General features: G+C 33.0%; 1 protein-coding gene across 16 annotated transcripts in view; it reads left to right on the forward strand.

The window, feature by feature from the left end:
• The window catches only part of LOC143225538 (putative ATP-dependent RNA helicase DHX35), a 111345-nt gene that overhangs the window by 20433 nt on the left and 63562 nt on the right, over positions 1–27350 (forward strand). For 12 of the 16 annotated variants that reach the window (XR_013013933.1, XM_076455185.1, XM_076455169.1 and 9 more), the window contains 5 exons: positions 6504–6631; positions 9900–9992; positions 15311–15388; positions 23430–23534; positions 23985–24217. Coding sequence is in view for 15 of the 16 variants with exons in the window: in XM_076455185.1 (XP_076311300.1) it covers positions 6504–6631; positions 9900–9992; positions 15311–15388; positions 23430–23534; positions 23985–24217 (637 nt within the window). In the remaining variant the exon portion in view is untranslated. The remainder of the gene's footprint in view (positions 1–6503; positions 6632–9899; positions 9993–15310; positions 15389–23429; positions 23535–23984; positions 24218–27350) is intronic. The other 4 variants (XM_076455211.1, XM_076455259.1, XM_076455221.1 and 1 more) reach the window with 1 other exon arrangement.

A 27350-nucleotide genomic window follows, 5' to 3' on the forward strand; every position in this document is an offset into this window, starting at 1 on the left:
ATAATATAAAACTGACCTTAAGTTTTTCCTGTTTTGACTGTGTTTTGGTGTACTAGTATTTTGTAATATACAGGAACATTTCAATTATTATAAATTATATAGTTATATAGACTATTACTATTTGGGAATAAATAATTTAACCAATTTTTCTTAAAATACATTAAAATAAAATACATAAAATTCTTAAATAAATATATAAAGCAAACAATTATCTCTACTGACAACAACCTTTGAACTCGGTTGTTGCTGGACAAAAGTTGCTAAGCCTTTTAAGATTTCACATGTGGAGGATATTAAACAAAAGTTTGTATTTAGTTTATATATATACACACACACAGTTGAATAATCAAAAAATCATAAATAACCATACTGATACCATAAAATTCAATTATAATCTATTAAGCTTAGTAATTAAGATGTAGTTAGGTTTAAAAAAATATGAAACTTCAATCAGACTAAAGACACAGCCTATCTTCTTGAAATCTTGGTTCAAAAGAATGTGGTAGCCTTTTATCAGATTAAAATGGCTGATAACATGTCTTGGAGGACATTCTAAGCTGTTGAATGGTTATTCACATCATATTATTGAAGTAAGTTTATACAAGGGACTATTTCCAAAAACAGGAGGTGAGTGGGACCATTATGTTTGATTCAATATGTAAGCCATATCTCAGCAACATAAAAAGACGAGAGGTTCTTATTTTATATTCTAGCTGAAGTGAGTTTCTAATTGTACAAAACTATAGACTTAGTATTTTGACATCACAAACATTTAATTTTACACAGTGCTGCATTTAACATACTACATGACTCACTAAAATCTATATTCAGGTGTGTTCGTTTAATATTTACTTACAAATTAAGAAATTGACTCGCATATGATATTCCCTTTGCTGTGGATTCCTGTATGTGGTGAGGGGACCTTTCAGGGAAGGTTCTGTTCTTTCAGTTTACCTCCTCTGGGATCTAAACATCCACCCACATGTTTGCTGTGTGTGATGATCTGTGAAGGGGAGGAGAGGATCCTGGTGGTTGAAGGGTCCAAATCTAACACACCACTTTGGCCTTGAATTCCTGTAGACTGGCAGCCTTGGGGTTGCTCCCCTAGGTTCAGTCAGCTGATTTGCTTGGGCTAGAGTTAACCAAGTATCAGTTGAATGTTTTCAATAGGTATTGTGGATGCTGGTGTTTGGGTATAGTGCTCACTAAACCATGGTGTTGCTGCAGTGTCCTGGTTTGGCATTTTAGTGCATCCCCTTGTAGGGCTCCATGCTGGGTGGGGTCAGTGGGCACTGAAATATATCTTTTTTATGGATCCTTTAAATTAAAACTTGAATAAAATAGTGAAAAAACAGTCCATAGGTAAATGACCATGTCTTGAAGATCTGTAACACCTGTTGTACCTCATTTTCTTACACTACATTCTCTTTTAGACAAACCTTTACAGTAGATTTCTCCATTTTTCATACAGAAGGTACTAGAGGGATGCGCTGGCTCTTCAAAGTCAGTCAAGAAGCTTTGCTTTGGTGATATATTGGTGGAAACATTCATATCTCAACACAGTGAACACCTCTTGCTTTCAATGGTGATTGGGGATATAGCTATTGAGGTTACACCTTGTGCTACTTTAAATTCATCACGAGGAGTTATTGTTGAGAGGGATTTAAAGAGCATCCCAGAGTCAGAGATTCTCGTTGGTTTCTCCACCCAAGGAGTTTCTGCAGTGAGGTGTATCTCTACTCGCAAAGATGGAATTACGATGCGATGCCAACCAGTGTCCTCTTTCTGACATTTACATCACTACTTCCACCTGCCACCATCAAGGCAGGTTAAATTAATGGCAGAGTACAGCCATACATTCCAAATCCTCTCAGATGTTTCCAGTGTCAGCGGTTCGATCACTTGAAGATGTCATGTGGTTCCTTGACGTGTGCTCATTGTAGGTGGCAAGGGCCATGATTCCTGCGAGTATGAAAGGACCCTCATTGCATCAATTGCAAAGGCTCTCACCCATTTTACTTTCATTCTTGCCCTAAATGGTTGGAAGAAAAAGAGGTGCACCATTTTAAAACGATTTAAAACATTACTTACCTTGAGGCTCGAAAATTGCTGTCCACCACTTAATCTTAAATGTATGCTGCTGCAGTTCTTTCCACTACTACTGTGGGAGTGCAGATGGCTCTCTCTGTTCCTCCAGAAGAATCATTCTCAAACCAAATGAAGAGTCTTTTGACCTCTATGGTTGAGAAAGTTGATGAATCAACTTCAACACCCATCTCTGTCCCTAACATACATTCCAGCAAATCAAAAGGTCAGTGGGCAATATAATTCTGTCCCCCTTTCGATCTTGTTCTCTGATGGCCAGGAAGTAGCTGATACCCGGAGCATTGCCGATGCTCTAGGTGAAAGCTTTTGCCGGGTATCTAGCACTTCTTCTTCTCCCTCCACCTTCTTAGACATCAAGACGCAAGCAGAGTGATCATCTCTTTCCTTTTGAGCTGATTGTCTCCATGACTATAATCATCAGTGCATCAGTTGGACCTGATGATGTACAGTATGAAGTGCTGTGCTATCTATCTTTTGCTTCTGTTACTATTCTTCTGATTGTTTTTAACTGGATCTGGCAGGAGAATGTTTTTCCAGATGCCTGGTGCTAGGCTATTGTCCTACCTTTTTCTAAGGCTGGGAAGGATCTCAAGATTCCTTCAAACTACCATTCAATTGCTTTGATGAGCTATCTCTGTAAGACCTAAAAGAGGATGGTTAATACTCAACTTGTTTGGTTCCTTGAATCAAACAACCTCTTCTTGTCCACTGAGTGTGGGTTCCTACAACAGCTCTCCACCATGGACCACCTGAATCGACTTGAAATGTCAATCAGAGAAGCCTTTCTCAAATGACATCTTGTATCAGTATTCTTTGACATTTAGAAGGCTTATGATACAACATGGAGGTACAGCATTTTGTGAGACCTCCATACATTTAGGTAACATGGCCATTTGCCTATTTTATGAAAAATTTTTTGATGGACAGGAGATTCTGAATTTGTTTGGGTTTGACACTTTCCTATTCTTTTCTAAAGGAACTTGGAGTTCCTCAGGGCTGTGTTTTGAGTGTCACACTTTTAAGTATAAAAATTAATGCCATCACTGAACAAGAACAACTCCTTACTGTTGCAAATGGCTCTATGTGGATGATTTCATATCTGATGTCAGTCGTTGAACATGAAGTATATTGAGGGGCAGCTACAGACTACTCTCAATTATTTATTGAAGTGAACCACAGTAAACAGCTTTAACTTCTCTCTCTCTAAAACCATTTACATGCACTTTTGCTGCCAATGGGGTATTCACCCTTATCCTGAACTCTGTAATGGTGAAGTTCTGCTGCCTGTGGTCCCTGAGACAAAGTTCTTGGGGCTTATCTTTGACCATAAGCTGACCTATATACCATACATCAAGCAGCTACAGGTCAAATGTACAAGAGCACTGAACATCCTCTGTGTCCTCTCTTCCACCACTTGGGGGGTGGATAAATGTTCTATGCTAAAGGTAAATTGTGCTTTTATTTGCCAGGACCTCGGCCTTAAAGATTCTGGATCCCATTCATGATCAAGGAATTTGGCTCTGCACTGAATTTCCCCTATTCAGAGCTTATACACAGTCTCGTGAACCTTCATTGCACCTCTACTGTTTGCTTCGAAACTCATTCCTTACCAAAGCACCCCACCTGGGATTGTGTTTTCTTTCCTTGGTGGATTATACTTTTACAGAACAGAAGATCTGCTTGCACCTTTTGGCTTTCAAATCCAGGTGCAGTTGTATGAATTGGATCTGTCCTTGGTTAACAGTGCTGTATCCAATGGTTAGCCCTTTCCACCATGGCTTCTTAGAGTCCTCAAATGTGACCTGTTTTTAAGTCATCTGAAAAGAGCAGACATTCCTGATTGGAAATACTGTCTGTTATTTGCTGAACATCTTTTGAACCATTCTTCCATTCCTATTTATATAGATGGTTTGAAATCAGGTGACTGTGTAGGCTCTGCCATGGTTTGTTGTGATTTGGTGGTTGCACACAGAATCTCCTCTACAGTTCAATAAGATTTTGAATGCAAGTCAACAAATGCAATTACATTGCCTTTGACCTTTCACCCTGAAAGGGTTAATATGTAACATATTGTAGTGGAAAGACACCTCTTGCCACCTGAGGAACTTGTTAATGCTGCAGTTTTAACAACATAACATCTAATGTTTTGTTAATAGTGTTAAATAACTTTATAATGTGTTACTAACGGATTCTATGTATGCAAATTTACATTTCAACAATGAGCTTGGTTTATATTGTTTTCTGTGTTAATGTAAATTTGTATAAATTGGCAGTTATTAATTACTCTACGTCAGTGGTGCACTTTTTGAGTCAGGGGCCACAAACAGACTTCTCGTAACCATTAGGGGCCACAAAACAGTGAAGATTAAAATCATCTCTCAGTTGTTTCATACAAGATGGACATCACATTTAAGAACACACAAATAACAAGTTTGCACATTATTCTAAGAAATGTTATGACATGTTAACATTCACAAAGTGAGTGTGATGGATGGTGCTGCATGTCATCTACGAGCTTAGAAATGTCCAGTTTGACGTTGAAAGACTGCTTCCAGATGATCATCAGCCAGCTGATTGCGAGTGTTGTTTTTGTTCAGTTTCATATGTGAAAAAGCCTGTTTGCAGCAGTACGCACTGCCAAACATGCTGGTATGGACAAGTGCGTTCTCTTTCAGATTAGCAAATGTATCAGGCAACGTTTTGTAGAATAGCATGCAGTTCATCAGATGCCTGGAAATTAGTAAGTTCAAGCTGATATTCTGCTGACAAGTCATCTACTGATACACTGACGGATCAGCAGAAAGTTTCATCAACAGTTCGCATTTGTCAAAGTCATGAAACCGTGAGTTGATGGATTGAATCAAGGTATCTACCTTCCCAACATAAACTTGTGCATCAATGTCCTGATTCTTCTGTAGCTGTGACTGAAAAGTGGGAAAGTGCACGAAATTTCCTGATGCTGCTTGCTGCCAGAACAACTGCAATTTTGTCCTGAACGTCTATGTGATTTGCAAGCTGACAGACAAGTTGATTTTTTCCTTGCAACTTCAAATTCAGATCATTTAAATGTTGTGTCATGTTGACCAGAAAGGTCAAATCAGCTAGCCATGCTGGATTAGTCATGAAAATCACTTCTGTGTCTTTGTTCTTGCTTCTGAGGAATTCTATCACCTCATCAATCAACTCCCAGAATCTTCTGAGCATCTTTCCTCGACTCAGCCAGCGTACTTCACAGTGATACACAAGGTCACCGTAGTGTGAATCAATTTCTTCAAGAAGACTTTGAAACTGATGGTGATTGAGCCCTCGTGATTTGATGAAATTAATGGTTTTCGTCACTAATGCCAACAGTGCCTGAAAACCAAGTTCTTTACTGCACAGGTTCTGTTGGTGAAAAATAACAGTGCAACTTCACCAACTGTCTGTTCTGCTGTAATAAAATCTTCATTGACTTTCCTGGTTATGTATCAACTCATCCTAAAAATACCTCTAAATACATGTAATTCTGCAGTTACTGTATTAGATTATCAATTAAAGTACCTGTAAGTTTTTGACTTTTCTGGTTACTGTATGAAATTATGTAATTATCTTTAAAAGCATCCCTAAATACATGTAGTTTCTTGATTACTAAACAATGTATTTGTGAAAGTACCTGTAAATATGTGTATTTTTCTGGTTACTGTATCAAATTATATAATTATCTTTAAAAGTACCTGTAAATACGTGTATTTTTCTGGTTACTGCATCAACCTATTTATAAAAGTATCTGTAAGAATATGTACTTTTCTGGTTACTGTATCAAAGTTTGTTTTTCACAAGCTGTCCATCCTATATGCAGTCAATACTAATTAGCTGTGATCTTTTCTCATACTTATGTATTTGATCAATAGTTAATTCCATGTTTATTTTTTACATGTTAAAGATCTGTCATATGATTTCATTTTTAGGCTTTCTGGTCTTATTTTTTTTGGTAGAATTTGATGTAAGCTTCAATTAGAATAAGATCTGCTTGTTCCTTAGATGCTGTAAACCTTTTTTCATGCATTCAGTTTTTATGTATGGATAAAAATCATCATCTTCATAACCGGCATTAACTTCTGATCAATGCAAGCTAGTGTAAATCAAAACATAAAAACCAAACTCATTAAATATACTGTTTATACATATCCATAGCTGGATATCCACATATTTAATGTTTTAACATTTTAGTTTCGAAAAAGAAGCATTAAATATGTTTAAAAGAAATACTTGTACATTTTAAGCAGGATGATAACAATAGTAGTTTTATAGGTTGTTTCAAAATATATTAATATTTTTAATTTGTAGTAAGCAACTGCAAAGTTTACTTATGCTGAATTTGTTTTATATAGTATTTTTTTTTCTAATGTTCATTGAAGGGGAAGAACTTTTAGCATTTGAAGAAGAGAGAAGTTCTGTTGCAGACTTAGATTATTCCAAAGTAATTTTCAACCCCTATTCTTCCCTCTCTATTGAACAACAAAGACAGCAACTTCCCATTTTTCAGGTAAATTTATTCTGGCACTTACAAATAAAAAGCTTGTTAACAGAAACATTAAAACTGTAATTGTTATTGCATTTTTTGAATCACTTGTTTTCAAAATGTTATAAATCTTACTGTATAGTTCACTTTGATGGACTGTGGTATAAAACTTTTAGAATGTGTATCCCACATATTAATGGTTTGTGTGATAAAATGTTTAAAAACCCAACTCACACTTGTGAATCATGAGATAAAATGTTAGTGACTTCTGTCAAGAACTTGTTCAAATTAAATTGAAGTGGTATGATGGAGTTAAAGATTCTGTTAGGTAAGAACCTGAAACGTGCAATAATCATGTTATTTTCTATGAGGTAAAGACTGAAAACATGCAATAATAAAATTACATAAAAAACAAAGAAATAAATAGGAAGAAGACAGTGGAAAGAACAATACCAGATTTAATGGCCTGGCTTGGCCAGGTGGTTGAGGCACTTGACTCGTAATCTGAGTGATGTTTGTTTCAAATCCCTGTTACACCAAACATGCTTGCCCTTTCAGCCGTCAGGGTGATATAATGTGATGGTCAACCTCATTATTCATTGGTAAAAGAGTAGCCCAAGAGTTGGCAGTGGGAGGTGATGACTACCTGCCTTCACTCTTGTCTTACACTGCAAAATTAGGGACAGCTAGTGCAGATAGCCCTCATTTAGCTTTGTGCAAAGTTGAAAACAAACCAAACCAGATTTAATTCTTAGTAAAGCCAAAGAACAAATTAAAAGTTACGGCATAATTGTTTTTTTTTTCAACTACACGTTAAAGGTTGAAATGATTTTAACCAGTGAAGAATAAATCTTTACAGTCTTTATTTCATGCACATTGGTAACTTGTATGTATTCATACCAATATATAAACTATTTTGTAAATAACTTTGTTGTATGTTCATTGGCTGTAACATTTAACTTGCAAGATTAAAGCTGTATATTTAATAATCTCCTACTAAAACACAGTGGGAATACCAGTAGCTTCTGTAGCACTACAGTATTGTATTTAATGTATAAGTCAAGATACCAAACAGTTTTTTTCACAGTTATTTTCCATTTACAAATAAGCACATTACACAAATTTATGTGTAATATAAATAGTCAAAAATCAGTCAGTATCTCTGGAAAATAGTGTTTGTGTAATTTTTTCATTGCCTCACATTTTTGTCTTAACTTTTTCTCTACAGGCTCAGTTGAATTGGCTTTTTACTCATTTAAAGTCATTATAGTGTTGATATTACTAACTTTTAATATAGTTTCTGTATCTTTACAAAATTGCACAGGTTTTCAGTAAATATTACATGTCTTTTTCATATTTAAAAAAAAACAGTTGTTTGTAATAATCTAGAATAGATGTGCCCATAAATGTATCAAGCCATATCTTTTTATTAGTCCAGGTGTAAAGTGATTTTCATGTCAAAATTAAAATACTTTTCTTCATCTTAAAAGTCTTAAATTTCATTTTTTAATCTCTAAAACTTCCTAAATATATTTCAAATGTGTGTTTTGAGTAAAAGTTTATATTTTATTTTCTCTAGCTCTATACAAGGTTGGTCAAATTGACCAACCTCATATCCACAGAACATAAATTGAGATAAATCTAAATTACCCTCTTTTGTTCTGAAATGTATGAAATATTTATATTTTATGAAATGTATTAAACCTAAATGCAATGAAATTTTTCTATTATAATAAGAATAATCTTTCATGTATACATATTAGCCAGTAATATTGACATTATTATTATGCTTCAAAATGTTTCATCATGATTTTGCTTTTAGTATTTTACTTTAATAATATGTTTTCTTTTAATTGCACTTTTTTGTAGTACAGAATCCATGTTAATTTTTCTATTCATTCACTCTATTTTATGTATTCTATTTAATAACTGACAATAGTTATCAGCCATGAAGGAGTAATATGGTTTACTAGTTACCTACAAACTGTAGTGTAGAAATATAATGTGTATCTGCTAAAAATTTTGATAAATTGCATTTTTAACCATTAAATCCAGGTAGGTAAATGTTTTAACATTCATCACTAACATAAACACATTTTCTATGTCCACTTGTGGACTAACTAAATTTCAATTCCAAGATTTATTGTGCTACCTATACTTATTTTTTGTTTATATTTTCATTTTATTGTCATATTACGAGTTATGAAGTAATTGAATAGATAACCTACTTATTTTTCAGATGATTGATGGTGGTTCTTGTACTTACTTGTTAGTCTTCCTGGCAAGTTATGATAATTACCATTATACTACAGAAAGTCCTTTCTGACTTCTCTTACTGTAGTTTCTCTCTTAACATTGCAGACTGGATGTCAACATTGGTTTTATGCTGTTCTGTTTTACCTTCAATTTCTTTTATGAATTTTACTACATTTATTTTTACCTTTTTACTGGATGTTTGGGAAGTTCTTATTACAATTTTACTACATGTCTTTTACACCTTTTATTACTTTACTTTTTGAAAATAGCCATAATGACACATAACCCAGAACCAGAACTGGAAAGGCTAACTTCAGGTGACTGATGGTGGTTCTTGTACTTACCTGTTAGTATTCCTGGTGGGTTATGTTAATTACCATTATGTTACAGAAAGTCTTTTACAACTCTCTTAACATTGCAGACTAGATGTCAACATTGGTTTTGTGCTATTGATGTTTTTCAATGCTGTTTTACCTTCATTTCCTTTTATGAATTTAACTGCATTTACTTTATTTTTACCTTTTTACTGGATCTTTGGTGCAGATAGCCTAGCTGCTTTGTGCCATAAAACACTAAATCAACCAACCAACCTACTTATTTCTATGTTTTCGGTTTTCAAGATCTCTTGTCTTTTGTTTCTGTTTTTAAGTTTATGTTTAGAACATTGACAGTTTAAAACTTAATGAAAACTGTTTTTAAATTTTAGATACATTTTTGTCTGGTATGATAAAATTTGTTTTATGCAAAATATAAAGCACGTACTAACTAATATTTAAAACATTTGCAGGACTTTAGTTTATCGTATTCATAATACTCAGAGAAGTGTTTTCATTTTATTCAGTATTTTGTATAAATATTCAATAATTTATTTTCATGAAAACAGAAGATTTTATATTACTTAAGATAACATGATGTCAGATGTAAGCCTAAATAAGATATGTCTAACACAGTTTCTCTGCTCATTTTAATATAAGATAAAAGTTAATGATTTTTATGATCTGTAAAGATAAGACAAACACTTTCTTTCTCTTTATAGTACAGAAACCACTTACTCTATCTGTTGGAATGCTTCCAAACACTGGTTATTGTTGGAGAAACAAGCTGTGGAAAGAGCACTCAAGTACCACAGGTACTGTACCTTATAAACTGTTGAGTGTAATCAAGCATTTTTAAAATGTAATAGTTTTGTAAGTTGCTGGTTATTTTGTAACAAAATGATGAATATTTGCTGACTCTCAATGGATCTGACATTGTAGCATAAACATTAAACTAGAAGGTAAGAAGGATCTTTAAGAAAGGTAAAGTTTGCTTGTCAAGCACATTTCTAAACTATGTTCCAAGAAAAACAGAATGTTGTCACATGTTTCTTTTTTCCTACATCTTATAAAAGTTATTTTTTGATATTATATATATATATATGTGTGTGTATGTATGTATGCAAGATGAATATAAAATTAGGAATTTAAAAACCTGCAAATAGACATGATAAAAAAGTAAAGAAATAAGGATGTTGATTGTGTAGACATTATTCACTTAAGCTTTATTATATAAATCCTTATTTTTCCTCCATGCTGTTACTTGGAATTGCATTTTATGGAATCAGAATAAGTTTTGTAGTTTGAATAAATTATGTCTACAGTATCTCCATCTTTGTTTATATATTATATGAAATTGTGTCTGCAGTATCTCCATCTTTGTTTATATATGATTCCTATTTGTTTTAATTTCCCAAGTTTCTGTTGATCTTGTTTGCTGGCTTTTTTATGTTGAAAAAAATGGTTATTTAATATGGTAGCTAACTTTACACATTTTAATGATAATAGCCATAGCTAGTAGCTAGATGGTATGGTTATTTTCTGACTTGTTGACTATTTGATCACTTTAGTTCAAGGTGTAAAATGTTAAGCTGCAGCTGGAGCTTGTCTTGGAGAGTTGTTTGAGAATTTAGTGAAGATTTATAGTTTCTGTGTGACTGAATTATCTGTGGTTCATTATGATTCAAACCATTTACAGATTTGAATCTTAACAGATGAACTGTATTGATCTTTACAGGGCACAATTTTTGTAAACACATCTCAAGGTGGGTTCCTTTACATGTTTAAGAATGAGCTGATAGGCTGATTGGACTTATGGAATTAGTTCAATAGGAGAAGATAGTTTTTATCAAATGGGTGGTTTACATTTAACTAGGGTAAAATCTAGGATTAGACAGTATGGAAGACCAGAATAAACTAAATACAAAGAGAAATAAAACAGAAAAAGAAGTTTAGCATAAGAGATAAGTTTAGAAGTAATTTTAAGGATAGGCTTAATTGCTAATACCATAGTGCTAGAAGTATAAGAAATAAAACAGATGACTTAGGGTGCTGGTAGAAATGAAGAATCTTGATATAATTGGAATAAATGTAGATGATTTTGATAACAGGGTTATTTAATAGAGTTTAGAGTACTGTTGAAGTTAAGGATAATATAGGAAAGGGATTTAGGTTTCTGTTACCAAATAAAAGGGAAAAGGATTTCAGTTGGAATTTGTTTCAGACCACCAAATAATACTAATGAAATTAGTAAGAAACTTAACAGTGTGTCCATGAGTCGTGAGGTTTTTGGAAATTTTTCAGGATGGCTTTCTTCACGTACTAGAAACAATGATATTTTTTAAATTATTGTTAACCTCTAATTTAGAAATTGTTGAGAGGTTGGAAACTGGAGAACATCTGAGTGCAAGAGATCAGTGTTGTATTAAGTTTGATATTTTGCTGTGTACGTATTGAGTTTAGAACTAATTATACTTTGGTTACAAGTTTTGAAGGGATGCAACATGAATTATCTGTTGTGAATAGGGCAGCTGAGGTATTTGGATACAATGAAAAAATGTTTAAAAATAAATTTTCGAATATTTCAGTTAAACATATTCCTTCTAGAAAGAACAGGAGTGTCTGCAAGAAAAAAACCACGTCAACTCATAAAGTCTGTAGGAGAGAAATTTAAATTTAATAGTATGGTACGAGATTCAGAAGATAAAAAAAATCAAGAAGTTGGTCACATGGGAAGTTAGAACATCAAAAAGGATGTATGAAAAAGGTTTGGCTGAAATTGTAAAAATTAACAATGAGGATTTCTTTAATTGCATTAAAGGTAAACAAAATAAGAACTGGGGTAAGAACTTTGAGGGATGATAAAGAAAGGCTTGTATCTCATGATTATGAGATGGCTGGGTTATTACATTTTGCATTTTCTTCAGTTTTTTACTAACAAAGTTTTAAGCAGTGTTCTACATCTTGAATAGTTAATGAATGGAAACATGGTTGAACAATATTATTGTATTAATTCTGGGTTTGTTAAGAAAAAATTAGAAAATATAAAAAATGATAAGGTTTCTGGACCAGATAATGTTTCCCCAAGGGTTTTTAAGGAGGTTAATGATTGGATATGTGAGCCACTTAGTAGTTTTTGTTGTAAGTTCTGGTATTGTGGGCAGGTGCCAAAGGATTAGAAGATAGCTAATGTCAATCGTTTTGAGGAGGTAATAAAAATTGTCTCAGTAATTATAGGCCTATTTTTCTTACATCAGTTCTGGAAAAAGTTTTGGAAAGTCTGACACAATATGCATTGCAAAGTAGTTTAATAAAGCTTAGAATTTTATTGGCTAGTCAGAATGGTTTCACTGAGGGAAAATCTTGTGTTACCAGTCTTTTGGCATTTTTGATAAGATTACTGCTTATGTAGATGAATATGAGGGTGTATCCAGATTCCCATAAAGCATTTGTCAACATGCCACATAAAAGGCTTGAAAAAAATCAAATTTTTAGGTGTATAGGATAAGTTCGATAATTGGATAGAAGAGTGGCTAGGTAGAAGAAAGCAAAGAGTTCAGTCAAACTGGTTTAATGTTACACGTGGATTACCTCGGGGTTCAATCTTAGGACCTTTCCACTTTTTGATTTACATCTATGTTATAGATGAAAGAATGGTTAGTAATTTACTTAAATCTGCTGATGGTTGTTGCTAGCTGTGAAGTAGATGCTTCACATTTACAAAAGGATTTAGATCATTTTGTGAGTTGGATGAATAAATGGCAGATGGGCTTTAATTATGATAAATGCAAGGTAATGGACCTAAATTACCATAATTGGAATTATAAGTATAATTTGTATGGTAAGAACTTCAACAGTGTCATGAAAGTAAGGGATCTTGGTGTAATAGTTGATCAGTCTCTTGTCATTCAAGCAGTGTGCTATTGCTAGTTGTAGGACATGCAGATTTAAGATTTTATCTATAGAAATATCAAATACATTTTTAAGGGGTTATAATTTAATTGTTAAGTCACTAGTTAGGTCATATTTAGGGTATTGTGTTCAGTCTTGGGCTCTGTACCTTAAGAAGGACATTGAATTGTTGTAAAGGGTTCAGAGAAAGGTTACTAGAATGGTGTTTGAGATGTAGGAGCTGTTGCATGAGGAAAGATTAAGATCTTTGAAATTGTTTTCTCTAGGAAAAAGAAGAATTGGGATATGATTGAGGAATTTAAGATTGTAAAGGGAATGGATAGTGTTGATGCATTTTCTATTTTAATACTTAACAGTAACAATAGTAGGACTAAGTAGTTTTATTTTCCTGACAGGTTGGTTGGCCTCTGGAATGGGTAGGATTCAGATATTGCAGAGGCAGTAAATATAAGTGAGTTTAAGAAAAGCTTCGTAACTATATATGAATGATAAGCACTGGACTTGTGATTTCTATTTTATATTTAACTTATTTATTTGATAGTTTTAGTTTATTTTAGTGGATGAGATGGCCAAGATGGACTAATAGGTCCTTTGTTGTCCCAATTAAATATTATGTTAACATTCAGCCTCAGATAAACTTTATCCTCTTCAGATGATTTGTTTTGATTTGATATGTGTGGAATATTTTCATGTTTTTTTTTTAAGAAATAGTATAATCCCGATATATGTTGTGACATATCATCTATCATCTTTGGAAATTAGTTAACTGTTGTCATACAAATATAATTTTCTGTATGTGTCATGAGGTTTTACTTAGTACATTCAAAATTTCATTAATGTACTTTTATCATGATAGACAACTTTGGTATCAAAATATAACTAGTAATCCAAATGTTAATAGGATACAAGTTTTAAATTCTTACAGTTATAAGGTATAATTCAAAAACAAAAATTCCCTAGTATGAGAATTGTGGCCATTGCTCTCTAAGCATCCTTTCTTTTTTAATTTATTTATCACTTCTCCAAGAACTATAAAATTTAACATAAATTATTCATTATAATAATCTTATTATCCAAGCAAAGAATATTTGTATAGCTTCCAATCATATGTGGTTACAGAGCAATAAGCTATAAAATCAGGCTCTGCTTACCACACCCACCTGTTACATCTTCTGTTTCACAAATTGCTAATAATTCTTTATTATGCTTAGTACTATATTATTTATAACTAATAGAAAGTCAGAGTTTTAATATTTCAAATAGTGTATTAAATCAAATTCTTTTCTGTACATTTTTTTGCCTATGTGTCTTCCAGCTCAAACTTTATTGCCACAGGAAACACATTGATGTACTTTGTTGAATTTGTTACAACTTTTGTCACATAGTTATAAAACCAGAAAAATTATGATAGTTATAGGCATTGTCTGATTTTTATTTGCTATTACTCTGTGTGCTTTGGCGTGTTATTTACTTAAATAAAAATCCTATTGCAGTACTGTTATTAGTTTAAAAAAGTAGGTATCCATCACAGTTTATAAGTCATCATTTTCTTTTATCTGTGACTGATTCACCCATGTGTGAACTTTGTGACACTTAAATTACAATAGTCCAGCTTTTACAGTCATACAATTGTTATAACTGTGAGCAATGGCATAATTTTAGACATGTCTTTTCTGTGGGTTTACCCTTGACATTGGACAGTGTCATTGACAATGGGGTCACTGTTCAACTTCTTTGTGTTTTTAACTATTTACAAGCCATTGACCTTTTTAATTTATTTGATCTTTTATCTAATTTTGGATGTTGTCTTGTTTTAATTCAATTGATTTTTAAATTTTATAATAATTTTACTTTTACAAATTTTGAGGTTGTTTGGCACAGATAGCCTAATTGCTTTGCTCCAGTTACTTACCAAACAACTAATATGCAAAATTGATTTACCTAGTTTTGTTGTTTTTAATCAAATGGCATCATATTGTATAAAGTATTTATATGTAACAAATATTATATGTACATTAAAGGTTTTCTTGCAGTGTGACTGTTTTCTACAAGATATTTTCATTATTACATGGAATGAATCATTTACAGTTATTACATTTGTTTCCAGCTACACAGCCTAAAGGAGATTGTAAATAATTTCTACAACAATGTATTTATTTATTTTTAATTTAACTATATTTTACAAAAATGTTAAGTAATAATTTTTGGATATACTTAATAGTACCTGTTGGAAGCGGGGTGGTCCAGTAATGGAAAACAGATTGGTGTAACAGAACCCCGTCGTTTATCAGCAACAACAGTAAGTGCTACATTATATAAAAATGTTTTATGAAGAAGAGCTGATTTTGAGAAAAACCAAGTAGAATAATAACCAGTTTGTTTATGACATTAAATTTTCCAGGATCAAAAAGTACAAATATTGCAACAAAGAAACATGATAGTCCAAGTACTTGTCAAAGTACTTGTACAGTATGTTAATGTAACTTTTTGTTTTGGTCTTTTAAGTTGTCACCAGTTGTTGGAAACAGCTAGTGGCTTTAGCCACAGTGTATTTAAGTACATCAAAACATATAACAGGATTGTTAGTAAGCTGTAGACATTTATATAGTATTTTTTATTATACAAATTTCTTGTTGTATATCTGTCTAAATTAAGAATAGAGGAAGTGTCATCAATATTACGTCTGTTTAATTGAGTGATTTTACCAAGTAAATTGATATGATTGTTAGTAAGAAAGAAAAATTAGGCTTTTTATAGATGTGAATCTATTTCTATATGTACTAGGGATGAAACATGCTAATGTAACTGTATTCATCATTTCCATGTTTTAGTTCTTCATTCTTTAGCTGACAAATCCTTAGGCCAAATGTCTCCTTTTTCATTCAGAATGGATTAGAGTGGCTTGCTGGTTTTCTTAAGTCATTCAAAAAGCTATATTCAAGGAACAACTTGGTGGCAAATCCTTCATTGTGGATGTCTGTACATCATGAGGGGACTTCCTAGGGAAGGTTCTGTGTTTTCAGTTTACCTCCTCTGGAATCTGAACCACCCATCTACCTGCTTGCCGTGGATGGTGACGTGTGAAGGGGATGAGAGGATCCTGGTGGTTGAGAGGTCCAACCCCAACACAGTACTTAGATTGATGGCCTTGGAGTGGGGTCATTTGGCTGGTCCTGTTAAATTAAGGTCAACCAAATACCAGTGTTGAGCATTTTCAATAGGTGTTGTGAACATTATGTCTGAAGCTGGTGTTTGGTTATTGTGCTCATGAAACTCTGGCATTGCTTTAGTGTCCTTGCTTGGCATTGTAGTGTGTACCCTCATAGGATTCCATGGTGGGTGGGGTCAGTAGGCACTGAATCTTTCCCTTTCTATTATAAATACCCCAAATCTACATAAAAGTAAAATAATAAAAAACAGCTTATAGGTAAGTGATCATTTATAAATGACTCTGTTACCATGTATCTTGTACCATGTTTTAATCCTTCATTATTTACCTGATAAATCCTTAGGTCAAATGACTCCTTTTTCATTCAGAATGGATTAGAGGTGCTTGTGGGTCCTCTTAAATCAGTCAGAAAGCTATATTCTGAGGACATCTTGGTGGTAACATCTACCCTGCAACATACGAAACTCCTCTTGAGTTTGAAGGACAATGGGGACATACCCGTTGGGATCACTCCTCATACTACTATGAATTCCTTCCAAGGAGTGATCATTGAGAGGTATTTGAAAAACAACCCTAAGTTGGAGATCCTCGCTGGTTTATTCAGCCAGGGTGTTTCTGCTGTGTGCCATATCTCCACTCACAAGAATGGAATTATGTTGCCACCCAGTGTCTTAATTTTGAAATTCACATTGTCACGTCCACCTGCCTGTGCCAAGGCAGGTTATCTGAACTCTAAGGTATGGCCATAAATTCCTAATCCTCTCCAATGTTTCCAGGGTCAGCAGTTCAGACAATTGAAGGCATCATTTCGTGGTTCTTTGATGTGTGCTCATTGAGATGGCAAAGACCATGATGCTTACAAGTGTGAACTGGAGCCTCACTGTGTTAACTGTTGTGGTTCCAACCTCTCTTACTTTTGGTCTAACCCTACATGGGTGGAGGAGAAAGAGGTACAGCATCTAAAAGCATTTAATAACGTTTCTCATCCAGCAGCTTGAAAGTTGTTGTCCTTTACTCCACCATGAACATGTGTTGCTGCACTGCATTTCAATGCTGCAGTGGGAGTACCAACAGATCTTTCCATGCCTCCAACAGAGTTATTCTCCAATTATGTGAAGAGTTTTTTGCCATTTATCAATAAATGAATTGTCAAGTCAGTGTTTACTCCTGTCTCTGTCCCCACCATTCCTTCCAGTGACTGCATGGGTTTACTTCCTTCATCCCTGGCTTTGGGCATCTGTATAATGATTATTTGTTCATGTCCTCTGTTGCTGGAATATCCATCTACTGACAGAGACCTGCTCACCAAACTTAGGGCAGCATCTATAGAAGTTGACAGACCTCTTTCTAATAAAGAAAAGCAGCATGGTTGTAAATCAAAGGGTTCTCTACCCAGTTCTCTTACACCTAAGTAAAAATGACTATTTCTAGCACTTGTGTTTCTTCCCTTGCCTTCTTGGCCATCAAGTCGCAGGCAGAATGATTGCCCCTTTCTTTTTGGGTTGATCTCTCTTCAACTATAATCACTCATTTACACTTGTAGAACTCAAACTTGCTCTTAATCAGTCTGGCACTACATTGGTTGGACCTGATGATGTTCACTATAAGATGCTGCACCAACTTTTTTATGCCACTCTTGCTGTTCTCCTGGTTGTTTATAACCAGGTCTAGCAGAAGAATGTTTTTCCTGATGCTTGGCACCAGGCTATTATCATCCCAAGATTCATTGTAAGCATTTTACAATTGCTTTGAGCAACTGTCTCTGTAAGGTCTTAGATAGGATGGTTAATTATTCATTTTGTTTGGTTCCTCAAATCAAACCGCCTTCTCTCTGTCATCTGGTGTGGGTTTCGTCAACAGCAATCCACTGTGGACCACCTTATTCAACTTATTTCCTCTTGAGGAAGACTTCTCCCTTTAAGAAATGTTATCTTGTTTTCTTGTTCTTTGACCTTGAGAAGGTCCAAGTGAAGATATGAAAATGCATCATTTTGCTGAATCTCCACTCCTATGGGTTGTGAGTCGTTTACCCATTTTTATCCAGAACATTTTAGAGAACAAGTAATTCCAAGTCTGTGTGAGTTTGGCTCTTCCTGTTGTTTTCTACAGGACCTTGAAGTTCCTAAGGTTTTTTTTTTTTTGTATTATGTTTAGTTCTGGGCTCTTTATCTTGGGGAGGACATTAAAGTGTTGGAAAGAGTTCAGAGAAGGGCTGATAGAATGGTGCCTGGGATGAAGGGTTTGTAATATGAGGAGAGATTAAGATCTGTGAAATCTTAAAGAAAGAAAAGTTGGAGGGGATCTGATTGAGGTTTTTAAGATTATTAAGGGAATTTATAGTGCTTATGTATCTTTTTTCCTACTTAACATCAAGAATAGTAGAATTATGAGACAAATATAAATTGTGGCAGTTAATTAGGAGTCATCTTCAGCCAAGTCAGTTTTATTTCTGAAATATACATACCATCTGCTGACATGTAACTATTCCTTGATTTTCAATTTTTCCATCTAAGTATTGTCTCACTTGCTCCAGTCTTTAATATCTCACTTAAATGCTTTGGTAGATTGTTTAGGCAGAGAATTTGTGATGAAACTTTGTAGAATTGTTGGCAGCTGCCTGTTGTGGAGACACAAGTGTAGAGGACGACATTTTGAAAATCTTCCGCCTTTCGTCTTCAAGTCAGTGTGTGTGTAGGAGCTGACGGTCTTTTTATAGTGTCCTGGTGGAGAAAAATAAAATAATCATTTTATATTAACACTATTAAACCTTCACTTAACGGAGATTTCAGATTAGAGGTTAGTTACCTGTGGCTGCCATTGGTTGGATCTACAGGAAATCTCTCATCTAATCAGAAACAGTTATAATCCAATCAATCACAACATGCTCTCCACAATCCACCAGGACACTACAAAAGACTGTCAGCATTTACACACACACTGACTTGAAGACGATAGGTGTAAGACTTTCGAAACGTTGTCCTCTACACTTGTCTCCCCAACTGCCAGTTGCCGTCCATTCTGCAAAGTTTCATCACCTCACTTAAATGTCTGTAGCAGTTTTTGGCCTTATGACTCTCCACCTGTGTCAATGTGCCCTCTATCCTGGTACTATATATAAGCACCTCATTTAGATAATGTAACCACATTTTCTTGAAAAAGCATTTAGACAGTTTTCTCTGATATAGTGCAGCCCCTCATTACACTGCAGACTGTGACTTTTGGCATTGCTTTGTGGATTTCTGTACAGTTAGTTTCATAAAAAAGACACATAAAGGTGCTATTTTGGAGCATTAATTCCTGTGTTACTGTTGTCAGCTCAGAGGTTCATCAGGGTTCTCATATTCCTCTTCTGTTATACATTGAGATAGAGTAATATATATGGCCCTGCATGGGTCTTTTTTGGAGCTTTCCTTGGTTGCCTTTGAGTCTACTCCTTTCTGGATGACTTTCCTTGAAAGTCTACTCCTTCCTGGATGGTGGAAAATTTGTGGATACTACTTGGTTTTCATCCTTTATGTGATATTGACTTTTAGAGAGGTTCATATTTTGAATAACACTTGGGTTTATTAGCATACCTAAAGTAAGAATGTATTTAAATTGTTGATAACAGTCTCTTGGAACAGCTTAAAGGAATATTATTTCATGATATTAGTAGTGTGATAAGATTGTAAAATAACATTTATTCCAGATATTCTAACAACTGTTATAAAAATAAGTTTAATTATTTTCCTTTCCCTAAATTTTGATTGAGCACTAATCAAGTTTCTTAAGAAAATACATTGGTGTTTGTGCATGTAAAAGTAATTATATATAATGCTCATATTTGTACTATTTTACTCTCAGATTCTTTAAAAACTGAGTAAATAGTAATGAGTGCTATAAACTAATGTCACAGATAAATTAAAAACAAAATATTCTTAGTAAAATCAGGTGTCATAAACTGTTAACATGATATTAACCATATTTAAATTTCAAAAACACTGGTATATCATTGACACGTGTAATATTTTTCCAAGTTTTTTGCAAAACTAAATTCTTTCAGAGAAACTAAGAGCCATACAATAATGATATTATTGCTAACACTCTTTAATAAATGTTGTAAATTCTATTTACAGATAGCTAAAAGTAGCAATACTAAAAGTAATGACCATTGTTGTAAATATTAGAAAGCACACAAGTAACTTGCAAGGGCATAACATTACCGTTAACAGTAAAGAATATATACAGGTAGTCTCCTGTGACTTTACCATAAGAAAATACACACAAAACATCAAATGTAGCTCTGTCTAAAGAAGAAAATATAGGTTGAACTAGTTGTAAGAAAGAAAGATTTCTGTGTCAAGGCTTCTATCAATAGGTCATTTACCTGAAATGTTCATTATTTTCATCTTTTTCATTACAACAATTTTACAAATTTCTTTCTACGTCCTCATATCTTTCAGCAAAATTTCAACTAAAACATATGATTCAAAACTGTCTTTAAAAGCTGACATGTTCTTGAAACAATATTCAATACATCTCCTTTAAAGTTACTAAAATACTGATAATAGCAAAAACTATGGTTTTCTGTTTGATTGAAAAAATTGAAAATTCATCCATTTGTTCTTCATATTGTTCTTGTTTCACAAGCCTACAGAAGGAATGGCTATAAGTATTTTATTTAAATCTGGACAAACTAAAAAAAACTCTTGTGTAGGTCATAGGACTTTTTTATGTTGATGCTTGAAAGAGAGACGTCACTTTTTCATTGCTATTAGCAAAGTTTCTCTTCAAAGCCATTCAAGCAATTAGGTATATTGTGTCAAAGTCTATACACAGTTACTAAAAAAACTTATGTAAAGGTTGTAGGGCTGTTTTTAAGTTGATTCTTGAAAGTTGAGATTTCCACCCTCTAAAATTTTTAAGTTCATCTTTGCCACCAACATAGGTTCTTCAAAGTCATTCAAGCATCACAGAAATGAAGGAGCCATTTATGCATTGTTATATTAGTTTAAAATGTTTTGTTTTATTAGAGTAAGTAATGTGTATATTTATGACAGTGTCTCCATCTTTATTATTACTGATTATGGTTTGACAAGCAACTGGAGAAAAAAACAGCTTTGAATATTTTACTTATATCTGGACAGTAGTAATGAATACAGTATTGAGTATGTTATAGTGTAGTTTTTTTTTAAATTATTTCAGTGCCTTTGTTTTTTGCTCTGAAGAATTTTTCTGAGTCTTTCACTTTCCACCATTGAAAAAATATAGTCCTTTACTAATCTTAATTAATTGGAAATTAATTTGTAAAACTTATCATGCATTAATTAGAAACTGCTACATTGAAGATTTATCATTGTTCTTTATTGTTTCTCAAGTTTACTGTTATACTTTGCCTTTACATGGTTTTGTGTGACTATTTCATGAGGTTTCTAACAGTAGATGATTACCATAGTAGATTTCTCAAATTTTTCGTATTTTGCGTATTAATTATGTGTTAACACAAAACCACCTGGCTTAGTAAGTAATGATTGGGTGAAAAAAAAGTTTGAAAGGACTTGCTTGATGTGTGGACTTAAAATGATTGATATCATACAAACAGTGAAGAAATTACACTTAAGAAGATTGACAAGACTTTAATTTATGAATTGCTATAGAAAAAAACCTAATAAATGTATTAATGTCGTAGATCTGTGCTGGTCACTCCTCATGAATTATAGTGCAAGCTAAAACTACTTACATTATCACAGCATTCCATTTAGTCTTAAGGTCATATAGAGTAATATGTACCACAGATACATACCTTGGAATTGTGTGTAAACTAGACATATACAGCAACAACTCTAGAGATCATACAATTTGTGAATTTTTGGCATTTGGAAAAATGTGTATGTTAAGATGGAAATGATCATGGAAAGTATATTGTATGCACATTAAGGCATTTTTTTTTTCAGTACGAGTTAACTGAATGATTGAAGTAATTCATGTTTTGCTACCCTCCTGAGAAGACCACAAATAGTAACTGTCAGTGACTTGTAACAGCAACAAGTAATTGATAACAACTTTAGAACTATTGTCAGCAACATTTAGGATTAAAGTTAAAAAAGAATACTGATGATTTATACTCTTTTATATACTTATTTTATGCAGGAAGAGGCCATGAGGATACTGAATTCACTAGGGATGTGATTCGATTCACATAGTAGTTTTATGCTGAAAATTTTTGAAAGACACTATATTCATAAAGGATATGGTTTATTACTTGTAATTGTTTTATGTAGGAAATCCCTGAAAGGCACTATATTCACCAAGGATGTAGTTTGTTTCATAGGCTTTCATGCAGAAAAGCCTCTAAAGATACTATTTTCATAAAAAATGTAGTTTCATTTTCCCAGTTTTATGAAAGGAATCCTTGACAGACTATATTTATGAAAGATATTTTGTATCACAATTGTTTTATGCAGAAAAGCTGTGAGAGAGATTATATTATGTTCTTATAAGTATTAGATTTGCCCATTTTTGTGGTGAAAAATCAAATCACACCTCAAATCAAGGAAAATTACATGTAACCACTTATCATTATGTTTGGGATGCAGATTTAAGTATTTAAGACCATCTGAACTAATAAACAAACCTCTATAGTTCACAACCTAAACCTTTTTCAGAGAATTCTTTGCAGATAATTAAATCAGAAATGGTTGATGGTGGCATGCCATTAAGTAATCAAAATGTTTACTGATAGTTACACTTGCTGTCATTAATATTATCAATATGCTTTTCATGATAAAAAATCCATATAATAGGTGTGGTGTGTCTTCAGTTTTGAAGAAAAACCAAAAAGTTTTAAGACTGATAGTAATATTATAGGAGTGGTAGGTTAATAAATTCTACTTGAAAGTGAGAAATAAAACAATTTATTAATTTCTAGTAAGTAAAAAAAAAATTAATGTTTTCATTCATCCTGCTAGAGAAGACTGATCAGTAGAAGTTGTTCAATAGATGTAGTATTATCTTTTTCTTTGTATCTTAGCATTCTTTGAAATTTGAAAATGTAAAATTACAAAATAAAAGTTGGGATTAAGAATTATTTTAATGTATGTGTTATTACTTATGTGCTAATGATATGAAGCTGAATAGGTTGCCAGAAGCTAGAATTTCAAGATATAGTATAATATATTTGTATTTTTTAAAGCTTTCTAACAGAGTGGCTGAAGAAAAAGGAGTTATTTGTGGCCAAGATGTTGGATTCAGTATTCGATTTAGTGAATGCTGTGATCCTAAAGTCACAAAAATTAAGGTAATGTAATTAATGTTTTGCAAAATTTAATTTTAATCTTAAAATCTTGAGTTGATCATTCAGAAGTTGAAATGTTTTGATGGAAGTTTTGAACGAGACAATTTTTTGTTCCAGTTTCTCATGTGAAACTTGGCACATGTTTAGAGTTCAGTCTTAGTAAAAAAGAATTTATAATACTTCTTTTGTGTGTAGTTTTGTAAAACAATGAATTATAGTGTTTAGAAAGTATATTGAGTAGGTTAGAGTGTGAAAATTAATCAAAGATTATGTAGGTGTGAAGATATATGAATGTATTTGAATTTAGAATATGTGTGAAATAAAGTATGTTAATATTTTCTGAATGCTTGTGATTATGTTCAGATGTTTAGTAGCATATATATTATTTTTGTAGGGTGAATGATGGTATGTGTTTTTTTTATATTAAGAACTTTAGTATTTATTATTTAACAGTACATGACAGAAGGAACATTAGTGAGAGAAATGATGGCTGATCCTTTGTTGAATTCTTATTCTGTGATTATGGTTGACGAAGCTCACGAACGAAGTGTTTACACTGATATATTGCTGGGGCTTCTCAGGAAGATTATTCGAAAAAGACCTGACTTGCGGATTATAATTTCATCTGCCACTCTCGAAGCTGAAATACTGAGAAATTTTTTCAACACTAATGAATCAAAAAATAGGTATTCAAATGTTTAGTTGTTGGCTTCTGTTTTGGTGAAATTGTTAAGAAACATATACTTGATGTGGTTAAGATTTGGCAAGTTTTAGAAATTAATTAACATTACATTAATTCACAGATAAGAAAAAGTGAGATTCACACCTGAATATATAGTTTGTATTCAGGATGATAACACACAGCCATTATCATGTTTTCAGAAAGTAGCTAATACATGAGTCTAAATATTAATCAGTATCAAACCATGTTTTCCTTCAAATAGACCTTATAACCACAAAATCACTGTAAAAACTTGGGGAAAAAAATATAAATTATAGTTTTTTTCATTCTAGAATGACTACAATATAAAACACAAAAACACAAATGTTTATTCTAAATAGCTTAAATTTCATAACATTAAATATTTGTATATGTTTATTATTTTTGTTGTATTGACCTTCAGCCATGCCTAGCTAATAGTATAGAAGTTACAATGATATGGAACATATACATTCCTGTTACTGTAATGAGAAATATAAAACTGACTTTTGCCAGTACAAAGGTTTGTTTTAAAAGACTGAGAGGACTTTGTTATATTTGAAAATGGATGAGGAAATCAGTAAGGGGGCATTTTGAGCTGTTGAGTGGTTATTCACATGTCATATATAAAAGTTGATGTATATAAGGGATCATTTCCAAAAATTGGAAGAGATGAGCAGGAGGAGTCCACCATGTTTAATTCACTAAACATAATGACAGCTCAGCAGATAGAAAAGATAAAAGGTTTTTATTTAAATACTAGCTTTTCAATATTGGTAATTTGATTTCCTAATTTGTACAAAACTAGACTTTGTATATTGACATAACAAAAATATAATTTGAGCCAGTGCTGCCTTCATCAAACCGTATGGCTCACAAAAATTGATGTTCAGGTGTGTATTAACATTTAAGGTAAGAAATCAAATAATCTATTTTTATAAAAAAAAAAAATTGAATTGTAATCTGCCATTTAATACCAAATTTAATGATGCAAATTTATAAAATAGTAGTTCAATAATATTTTGAATGTGCATTCACGAACATGATTACATGGCCTTTCACCCATGAAAAAGTTTAAATAATGCACCTAAGAGTGCAGAACAGAAACATGTACAGAGCAATCACTGTCTTGTATCTATTTTAATTTAACTGTTTCTAACTGAGACATCTAATTCCTTTTACTGCTTAATTTGAATATCACAAGATAAACTTGTTCTATATTTTCTTATTTTGCTATTACTCAAAGTCTGCAGACACTTTAATACCTTATATATGTAAAAGTGGCTGGTATGGGTAGAGAAAGCACTATGTAGACCATATGTTTGAAGGAGAAACATTGTTTGCTCCTCTATGTAGTGCTTTATCTACCTATACCCGCCATTTTTACATATAATTTTCTTTACAAGTGGGTTTTCTCATCACCAAACACTTTAATACCTGTTTTTAACCCAGGGACCACCATCAAGAATATAGTTTCCAATGTATAAATGCAATATTAGTTATACTCATAGCATTCACTGTTGTGACTAGAAAAGTTTTTTCAGGCTTCCCCATGATTCAAGTTGCTTACGAAATTGAGCAGGTGGTTCACACTTTGAATTAAAAACAAATTGAGATTTCATTTCTATCTGTATCTACTGACAAAGCTATAATCATTTTCCTTTCATGTGTTAAAATTGGTGTATTTGTGTAGTTTCTCTTTGAAATGAATGACACTTCAGGGATAAGATTATCAGGGGAGATGGTCTCTCTGTCTCTTTGAGCTTATGGTTCAGCATGTGAGGGGAGATAGTCTCTTTCTTTGTGCTTGTTTGTGTATATTAGCTAGTTCATCATCCTGAATTTGTGGACCCTTATACACTTAAACAAAAGTATTTTGACAATAAGACAACCATATTATGTTTGTTTGGACAACTGCTGTTTGTATCCAGGCATTTCAAGAACACAGGACCTCTTTTCCTAAATTGACATTTCAGCATTGGTGGTATATTGTATCTGCCAAAGATAGGTCTGTGGCAGAGAGTACTCTTGCCTGAACAATCACTAGTTAACCACAAATTACTCCTGTCATCACAAACTGTTAATATGCTTGTAGGAAACATTAGTATTTTGATGGATATGACCTTATTCCTGGTATTCATCTCAGTTGAAATTGGACACTGACAACTCTTGAGTGAAGAACATGACTGGGAGGATTTTGTTGTTAGGCCATTGCTTTGATTTACTCCTTTTTTGTATAAATTAGACACTTTATGTGAACCTTAAGGTAGTGATTAGTATTGAAAGAAAGTGTTTATCTCTTCTAAGCTTGCTTGCTGTAATGATACCATTTATGTCTTGTCAGAATAAAATTAACTATTCTCTACAATATTGTTTGTAACAAACAGCATTCTTCATCCACAGCAGTACCATTCTTACCAACTGAATATATCAAAACCAAAACATCAAACAAAATTAGTCTGTTAAATCACATGAAAAATACAGGTCATAGGAGGTTGTAAGTAGTATTTGAAACATATTTTCCATCAAGATACTTTTTTATATTTGTATTATGTTTTAAAGAAAATGGTCATTAGTTATATGAAACAAAAATTGGTTTTATGGGAATTAATTTGATATCAAACTATATACACTGCTGGCCAAACTCTTAAGGCCAATGAACATAAAGAAAAAATATGCATTTTGTATTGTTAGACTCAACCACTTATTTGAGTAGAGCTTCAAAAGATGAAAATAAAAATAGAACTTTTTCAGCATTTAATAGGGAAAATGTGAACACTATGAAATTAACCTAAATACTAGCTGGTCAAAAGTTTAAGATTATACCAAAAAGAAGTCCTAAACAGGATAGGAAATGCACAACAAGAGATCTCAGTAGTGAGTTGCACGGCTGTCATTGCAAATAACTTCGAACCTTCGCTTTGGCATGGTCGATATTAGTGTTTGTAGAAGGCTGGCTGAAATGTTATTTGAAGTGGTGAAGATGGCTTCACGAAGATCATGCACTGTTTGGAATTGATGTTCATTTCTATAAACTTCCCTTGCCATCGGCCCCCAAACATTTTCAGTGGGGTTCAGTTTGGATGAACACACTGGATGGTCCAAAAGAATCACGTTAT

Source organism: Tachypleus tridentatus, chromosome 1 (genome assembly GCF_004210375.1).
Source record: "Tachypleus tridentatus isolate NWPU-2018 chromosome 1, ASM421037v1, whole genome shotgun sequence".
In the NCBI taxonomy this organism is placed as follows: domain Eukaryota; kingdom Metazoa; phylum Arthropoda; class Merostomata; order Xiphosura; family Limulidae; genus Tachypleus; species Tachypleus tridentatus.